At 35.1% G+C, this 9,171-nt stretch overlaps 1 protein-coding gene across 3 annotated transcripts; it reads left to right on the top strand.

The window, feature by feature from the left end:
- Positions 1–5,938: 5,938 nt before the first annotated feature.
- LOC133812758 (golgin candidate 5) lies at positions 5,939–8,922 on the top strand. 3 transcript variants are annotated; one of them, XM_062246573.1, is made up of 3 exons: positions 5,939–6,074; positions 7,197–8,059; positions 8,472–8,922. In XM_062246573.1, exons 2-3 carry the CDS (start codon positions 7,200–7,202, stop codon positions 8,644–8,646), a joined length of 1,035 nt encoding a protein of 344 aa, XP_062102557.1. In that variant the 5' UTR covers positions 5,939–6,074; positions 7,197–7,199; the 3' UTR covers positions 8,647–8,922. The 3 variants fall into 3 exon arrangements, with proteins under 3 accessions (XP_062102557.1, XP_062102556.1, XP_062102558.1); XM_062246572.1 differs by having other exon boundaries at positions 6,002–6,137; XM_062246574.1 differs by having other exon boundaries at positions 6,053–6,090.
- The last annotated feature ends 249 nt before the right edge of the window (positions 8,923–9,171 follow it).

The raw sequence follows: 9,171 nt of genomic DNA, 5'->3' as shown, positions 1-9,171 counted from the left end.
GGGGGTAGGCGTTGGCCTTGGGGCATCAGGCAACTTCATATATGCAAGTTGATGGTGGCATGTGGAAGGCATGTTGATGGCAGGTGATACTTGGTGTGATGTTGGGCTTGGGCCCAAATGATGGTGCTGAAGGAATGCTACGTTTTGCTGAAGGAGATGGCTGGAGACTTTGTTGATGAGGTGAGTGAATTGCTGAAGAAGGGATTGATGCTTGGAGTTGGCACGTTGAAGCTTGCACAGGAGGCATTTTGGGAGCTTCATATATGCAAGGACATGCTTCGTGGGCCTTGGGTTGCCAATGGGCTTTGGTTGGGCAGCTTTATGGTATTTCAATAATACCATTTTTCTTTTCATTTCTTGCTTTCTATCATTTTTTTCCAAACACAAAAATACAATAAAATCCCTACAAAATAAACATAAAATAAATCATAATAAAATATTTTCAATTATAAAATAAATTAATTTAATTATTTGAAAATATTAATTATAACTTAATTTATATTTAACATTTAAATTCACTAATACAACATTTTTTTACCCCAAACTAAACAACAATAATTTAAATAATTAGCTACAATATTTTACAACAAAATAACTATAAAAACACACAAAAATATATAACATCAAAATAAGACTAATAAATTCAAAATTACTTAAAAACTTAATAAATCAATTAAAAACTCAAGAATTAAGCAACAATTAGCACATAAAAGATGGTAAAATAACTCTATTTTGTAGAGTTATCACTCGTCCTCCTCGTCTTCCTCTGCCGCGACCTCCTCAACGATGATATGTCTGTTGTCGCGGGCTGGGGGCGGCCCCCGGGGCCTCTTCAGGTTCAGAGTCTGATTTGGGAAAATCAGTTTGCAGAACACCATCGTCTCGTCCGTCACGAGCACGCGATAGTCCTTTTCACTGGGGGGCAAGCCCGCCAGTGTTTCATATTGACCCCCAAGGGTCACAGACTTTTCGGTCCTCGCGTAGATGGCTGCAAGATTGGCTGGAATCAGAGTGGAATACGGGAGGGGCTAAAATAAAATAACACTTAAAAGGCGAGCTAAGGTCAGGGTTCACTTACGAGGACGGTTGAAGTAATGGTGCTCACAGTTCCGGAACCCAGTTGACATGAAGAACTGATCCTTGAAGTCATTTGGATGGCTTGGCAGCTCGATGACCGCAGCCGTATTAGGAAAACGGGTTAAATAGTAGAACCCGTCACCTCGCCCCCTCTGGTCCGGGCTGACTTTTAGGCAAAAGAAGTATAAAATATCCGCAGGAGTGGGGACCTCCCACTCCTGCTTATTGAATAAGTACCTCAACCCTGCCAGCAGACGGTAGGAGTTGGGGGGGAGCTGAAATGGGGCCAACCCCACATAATTTAGGAAGTTAGCGAAATACTGATCTAGGGGGAGGAAGGCCCCTGCCTTGAAGTGTTCACCACTCCAGACCGCAAACGATTCATCGAGCGGCGTGCAGCTCCGCTCGCCCTCCGCAGCAGGTCGGGCTATAACTGAGGCTTTCCCTAGTGGAATGTTGTGGGTGAGGAAAAGTTTGTTGATCTTCGCCTGGTCGGTTATCTTCGAAACGATTCTCTCCGCCTCAAAGAATGCGTCGGGGGCCACCTCGACTTGTTTCTCCACGGCCGGCCCAAAGTGGGGGATCGGCGAGCTGGGCATCACCGCCTTTCCCTTCTCCTGCCGGGAGGCCGAGCTTCCAACGTTCTTTTGAGGGAGGTTCTTTTTTGGAGCCATCTGGTCGCCTAGTGAACACAAGAAAACATTTTAGAAAAGGCGACCCAAGCAGGAGGAAGAATAATTATTATTTGCACAAGCTGAGGAAAGCCCAGCTCGTGGGAGGTGGAACCACGCGGTTCAGTGAACACGCGCGTATACTCCCAACAGATCCCAGATTACTCAAAATTCGCGTGTCAGGGGGTTCAGAGTAAAATTTGCCTTGGGAGGAAAGTTTCAGTAGGCAGGAATTGCAAAACCGCCCATGAGGCGTGTTCCCTAAGCTACCCGGTTTTGCACCCAAAATTTCCAAAACTCCTACCCAGAAATCGTTCCAGAAAAAGCATCCTGAAACCCATGCCCTAAGGTGATTTCCTACAACAAGTATGTCCTAACCCAAAAAGGGCTGTCACCCTCCATATCCACGCAACCCAGAAAACCCTTGCATGCGGCTACAGTAAATTTTTTTACCTAAGCTACAGTAGCATGTTTTCAAAGTGAACAGGGTCAGGAAACTTACAGTGTATGGCTGGAAGGTTGAAGAGAATGTTGCGTTGATAGGAGCTTCGTCGGTGAAATAGCTTCCAAAGCTTCGGAGAAACTCGTGCGCCTAAGCTTCTTGAACAGTGAAAATGGCAGCAACGGAGGCGAGGGTTTCGTTTTTCTGAAAGTTAGAGAGGGAAGAAGGAAAGAAATTTGGGAAATTTTGAATAAAGGGGTAGCCCGTGCGTAGGGTGGCCACCCCCTTTTTATATACCTGAAGGATCACGTGTAGAAGGCTCTTGGATGACCCTAGTGAGGGATCCGAGGCCTTCCACTCGAAATACGAAACGACGGCTGGGCTTAGACTAGGCCATTAAATGCGGTTCTCGTAAAACGTACCGTCACCACCCACGGCGTTCCACGTATCAGACGCCTGCACAAAAAGTGGAATGTGAAGGGTTATGGGGAAGTCTAAAAGCCCCTACTGTGGTCTTCTATATATGACGTCATATACCACGAGCAGGAGCTTGGGGGGCAGGTGTACGCCCTGGTTTCCCACGGGCTGATTAACAGGTCGAGCCTCGGACTAATCAAGGTTAGTCCGTAAATTTCCCCAGGTCGGAGATCCTGTTTTCGAGGTCGTACCCCCTTAGCTCGAGGTATCCTCAAGGACTCGCCAAGGCTGCCCAAGACTGGGGGAAGGAGTCTGAAGGCCGAAGGTCGGGTCAGGGAAGCAGCTCGTGGTACGAGCTTCTCATGGATCTCTGACCCTTTGTAAAGTCAACACACGCAAGATAAACGCGCCTATATCTGACATCACGTGTTCGATATCTCCCTGACTTCTCGGACACGCAACAGGAACGTGCGTATTCAGACACCCACAGCTGGGTTGGGCCGTGCGGCCCATTATCTCCTTATCTATCGATTTGACCATACTTATGTGTTAGGTTTATGAATTAATCATGAATGTCACAGAGTTGATATGACAAATAAGAAGGTCACGGGATGACCTCCTTACCAACTTCCAGGTGCCTTCTCCTATAAATATGGAGACCCTGGGAGTTGATAAGGGTTGGAAAAAATAGTCTCGGAAGAGATATACACTTTGTAACCAAATACCCAGAATATATCAATAATATTGACTAGTGGAGTAGAAGGATTTTAACTTTTGAACCACTTAAAAACATGTCTTGGGTCACCAAGTTCATCCTCTAAGATTTCATATCTGTGACGGTTCTACTTTCAGCACTAATCATTTTCTCTCATTCTCTTAATTACCTGTTGGCAAAGAACCGCGTCAACAATACTATTGTTGATTTTTACTATTGTTTATTCTTTATAGTTTAGTTTTTCTTATTATTTGATTGGCACTAAATATGTTGTTCATTCTCAGTTTATTTATTTTTATTCAGTTAATTTTACTGGTTTTGAAATAGCCTCTTGTCTTAATCAAATAAATCATATAGTTAAGCCATGATGACTATTTCATGAGTCATTTGAGGATCAACTTTGAAGAAAATTCAAAATTTGAGGATAAAAGTAATACATGCAAATTTGAAGTACTATTAGTTCAACTCCAAAAAAAAAAATATTAGCAAAATTTAAATATTTTAATGCCAATATAATTTAGCTATAATATTCAAAATATTAATTTCACAACAAACAAAAAGTAATGCTAATTTAATTTCACTCTGTCTAAAAATGTTTTTCTTATACTACTTTGGGTTCAAAATTATAATTTTTAAGATGTCTTTTTTTGGCTAGTGACGCTACTATGTTTTTTTCTTCTTAGATACTCAATATATATTTTCTAAAACATACTAAAAATATATCATTCAATAAATGAATGGGTCTCTGACAAAAAAAATTAAATTAAATTAAAGAATGGGTCAAATTTTATTTATGACCAAAAACACTTCCAAACTATAATTAAAAAATAAAGAAACGTTTGAAATAAATAGAAAAATCTATCAAACAAGAAAATCAAGAAGATTACATATATATTTTTTTTATTTTGATTATAGAAGAGATATTTTTAAAGGGTTTATATGATTGAGTTTCAGGTAAATACCGGTTATTGATAAGATTTTAATATACACTTCAAAATATTTTTAGTTATAATTCAAATAAGAGTATTTTAAAATTTTATTAAAATCTAATCGATAAATTTGATTACAATTAGGTCAAATGTTGTATCCTGAATAATTTAAAGAGGAGTTATATTTACCACCTAAATATTTTTAAATACTAATTTTATTAAAATTTATAATTTTAAACTAATTTTTTTTTAGAAGGTGGGTGAATTTTTAATTTTTTTAATAGAATAGGAAAGTATTTGATGGAGAGATTAAAAAAAAATTGTATAGAGGAAAACCTAAAATAATATAGGATAATTCTAGGCTTAAAAAATGCTCCAATTTGGGCATTTTTCATTTATAACATTTGGAAAAATTATAACCAATTTTTTTATGACAGTATATATTATAGTTATAGTAAATATCCCACTCATTTTCAGGTATAATTTATAGTGCTCATATCAGAATTCAAACAGTCAATTGCACGCATGATTAATTTTTTTATACGTATGGAAAATAAATTGTTTGAACTATGATTTAGGCATCATAAATTAGTCAGAATTTACTGAAAATTTGTGGAATGTCTGATATAACTATAATATACATTGTCATGAAAAAAAATTGAGTTATAATTTTTCCAAATACCATAAATATAAAAGTTGACCCAGGTGTAGATGCCCCTGTAGAATTGTCCTATAATATATTTTTTTTTTCTTTTGCGTATATATTAAATACTAGGTAGAAGCAACGTGCAATGCACACTTACGTAGTTTTAAGGTTGCAAATATTATCTATAATTTTAATAAAAATTGGTTCATCGATTTTTAAATATATATATATAATAGTGTGAATTATAGCTCTATAGTATATATAAATATTTGTATCAATAATTTCTACATATATGATATATAAATACAACATTGACATAAATATATATTTACATGGCTACATGACATATATATAAATTACAATAATATTTAAAAAGAAATTAATAATATAAATAAAATAATAATAGAAAAATTCGTAGTCTAGACAGTAGCATACATGCATCAACTATTTTCAGTTTCTAATGTATTTTGCAATGTCCTTTGATGAATTTGATGAAGAAAAATAGTTCCAATCACTTGATAAAAAAACAATATATCACACAAATTTATAAGATAAAAAAATGATATGTATGTCTCTATTATTTTTAAATAACGTGATTTAATTATATAAATCATCATATTTTAATTAATTAATTTTTGTTTAAGTTTATATTTGTTCTAATTTTTTTAATTTGGGTGATAATAATACATTATATATTATATGTTTAATATAATATTAATATTATAAGTAGATTTTAAATTTAAGTTTGTTACTAGTTGACAGTAGATTATATTATATATTTAATATGGTATTATTAAACTAAATTTAATTATATTAAATTTTATTTAAGTTATAATAAGTATAATTTTATTATTTTTAAATAATTTTTATTGTAAAATATCTAAAAAAAAATTATCTTATTTTAAATTGTTTAATTATTTAATTTGATTTAAGTTTGTTATTATATATACATATAGAAGAGACAGCGGAGATTTTGTGAACAAGTACGAAGTTAAACAAGATTTAGTAAAGTGAAAATAAAAAGCTAAACAAGTTCTCTCTCTTCATTCTTTCATATTATTATTTTCTTCGTCCTTTTATTTTTGATTGAATTATTATTATTATTATTATTAATATTAATAATAATATTGTCGTTGGTTGATCAAAAGGGAAAGCTAAGCGCTCAACGGACGAAGAGGTACCATTACTAGCTGGTTCGAAACCCATCAAATCTCTTGCCTTTTTCCCTCAAATTCAAGAGGTCCTGCAATTTTTTTATATAATTTATTTAAATTTTGTTCCTTTTTCAATGATTAGGGTTCAATTCAGCTAAGATCGTCGTTACTTTTTGGATCATAAACCCAAATTTTTGTAGATTTCTTACTGGGTTTTGGTCTTATGAATTAGGGTTTTTCAGATTTTTGTTTTTCTGAGATTTGTTGTTTAGATATATTTATATAGAGAAAATACCCAGGCTGAATTGGATATCTCGTTCCATTACAGGTTCGCGTATATGTAAATTTGTGTTTGTATTTTTTTGGGTAAGATCAATGGCAGTGATTTTCTCGAGCGAGAAGATCGCGCCAATCATTGACTTTTTGAAATTATATATAATGCTTCCAAGTATTGGCAAGTTATTGCTCATTTCTCCACCTGTGTTGTGTATTATTTGTTTAAAGAGTAAAACTGAGCTTGTGGATGAGTTTTGGCTAAGTTGTTTCTCAGCATGCTTATTTTTTCTCTCGAATTTGAGAAGTATCGCATATATTAAGCATGCCCATCTTTGATTTTGAGGTTCTGAGCTTCTCTCTTGGCACTACCTTGAATACCCACCTACACATTGTATATTCATGCGAGTATTGGACTGGTGTGTTACTGTAAATTGTATTACATTCCCAATATCTTTTTCTATCACTTGTGAAGAGGGAACTATGATTGAATGCACATAATGTGATCTGTAATACATTGTACATGTTTGTTTAGGTGGGCAATGTAGGCTTTGAGATTTTCATTGTGTTAGTAACGTTAAGTTATTTGAACATTTTTTAGTTATGCTTTTTCTGCTATGCGAGTTTGATCAATTGCTTTTACCAAACTTGGTATGCCTCTATGGCACGTTGGAATCTTATTGAATGCTATTCAACCAATTTAGGATTTCGATCCTCTTTCTGCTTGGAACTCTTTGATACGCTTTACGTGCATTAGTCTTTCTAAATATTCTATGATGCTTTACGTGAAATCCTTTATGTTTTCGTCTGGAGTGGTTATATTATATTAGATCCTCACATTTATGTTCATTTCTTTCTATAACTTTGTACAGGGGATGGCAACAGGGGAACATGTTGAATCATCAACTTTAAAGGCTCAGCTATGCCAAACACCTGAATTGTGGAAGCAGGAAATGGAAGAACAGGAATCCCAAGTGGATTTGTTGCAAGCAAAATTTATGGAGGTGAAGGCATACGTGAAGGAGTCTGAAGAAGAGTCAAAAAAAGAGTTTGATGTTCTTTGGCATAGAGTTAAAACAACTACAACATTGTTAACGTACTTGAAATATAAAGCAAGAATTATGGCTGTTCCCCATTTAGCCCAATCGTATTGTGGTATCGAACAATTAGAAGGGGTAGGGCTAGTTGACAAAAATGGTACACCCTTGTCTGATTGGTCTAAAAATGTTGACGTTTCTTCCTTTGATTGTCTAGATGACGAAACTTGCACTGAAATAGGCAAGCTTCATGGTTCTCTGGATGTCCAAGATGAAGCTTATATTAGTGATATGCTTAAATCAGTGAAGATGGTCGCTAAGGTGATGGAACACCTTGTTGAAAGAGTGCTATTGGCAGAATCTGAAACTGCAATTGAGAAGGAAAAGGTAACCTCAGGTCAGGAAGAAATCAAGAGAAAATCAGTTCAAATTGAGAAAATGTCTTTGAAGTTAGAGGAGATGGAAATGTTTGCTCTTGGTACAAATAGTATTCTAAATGAAATGAGGCAGAGTATAGATGATTTGGTTGAGGAAACTTCTAGACAGAGGCAACGAGCTGCAGAAAACGAACAGGAACTTTGTCGTGTGAAGCGAGAATTTGAATCTCTAAAATCATATGTTAGCACTCTCATTACTGTACGAGAAACACTCCTTTCATCAGAGAAGCAATTTCAAACAATTGAGAAGCTATTTGAACGGTCAGTATGTTTGCTAGTGAATTCCATTCATTAAATGGTCAGATACACTTTATCTTGATATTTGATAATCATCCATTAATCCATATGATTGAGTTGGTTATACAACAAGCTACATGCTTTGAAAAATGTTGTGATGCACTTAATCTTGATTATCAACCATTTATACATTTGATTGAATTGGATATTATTTATACTACTTTGGCAATGCTGCATATATGTTTACCTTGTTGGCGTGATCTATTTTTCTTGCATTTTGTTTCGGAAAATCAGCTTAGCCAAGCTTGTTAATTTACACTCTCTGTTGATACTCTTAAATAATGCCATTAGTTTTCTTACTCTTTCTATTTCTTTGTACCCAAGATTTATCTTCTTATGTTTTTTTTTGGGATTGTCTGATGTTGCTTCAAAACAGATTAGTTGTGAAAACAACACAGTTAGAGGGTGAGAAAATGCAGAAAGAGGTAGAAGTTCAGAAGCTTATGGAAGAGAATGACAGATTGACAGCTCTTCTTGACAAGAAAGAGGCCCAACTTCTGGCAATGAATGAACAGTGTAAGGTGATGGCCTTGAGTGCTTCGAACATCTAATGTGGATGGCCTCTGTTACGACCTGGTGATTCTCTTTTACAAGATCATTTGATACAAGTCAAACAAGTCTATGTTCAAGATGGTCTACTCTGGACCGAGCTTTATTTTCATTCCTCCTTTCTTTTTTTCTTTTTAATTAACATTGTGAATATGATCATGTATTGATTATCTAGTGCTACATTATGCTGCTGCTGCTGCTAAATCAATTCGGAAAGGAATATATTTGTTGGGACAAATGAAGCATTTTGTGTGTTAACGAGTGTTTTAAATTTTTTAGTCTCATCTGTTTAGTTTTAGAATGTTTAAAATTTTTTTGGCAAAATGAGCAATATAATAATCTGGTATCATTATCCTCTCAAGCTTTTTCTTTAGCTACAAAACAATCTTTTTTTGCATTGGTATGAGAAGATAATAATTAAGAAATCTTTGTAAGGAATAATTCATTGATTTGTTTGGTATGAGAAGATAAGGATTAAAGAAAGAGTCACCAAAAGGAAGGAATGATTCTCTGTTTGTCTGGCATGA

Source organism: Humulus lupulus, chromosome 1, assembly GCF_963169125.1.
Source record: "Humulus lupulus chromosome 1, drHumLupu1.1, whole genome shotgun sequence".
Taxonomy (NCBI): Eukaryota; Viridiplantae; Streptophyta; class Magnoliopsida; order Rosales; family Cannabaceae; genus Humulus; species Humulus lupulus.
Note: the sequence above shows the minus strand (reverse complement) of the source record. Positions and strands in the feature narration are given on the sequence as shown.

Bases quoted from the DNA above. Each gene is read 5' to 3' on its own strand.
- LOC133812758 (XM_062246573.1), top strand. From the start codon at position 7,200: ATGGCAACAGGGGAACATGTTGAATCATCAACTTTAAAGGCTCAGCTA. The intron at 8,060-8,471 runs GTCAGTATGTTT...GCTTCAAAACAG, and splicing joins ATTGAGAAGCTATTTGAACG to ATTAGTTGTGAAAACAACAC.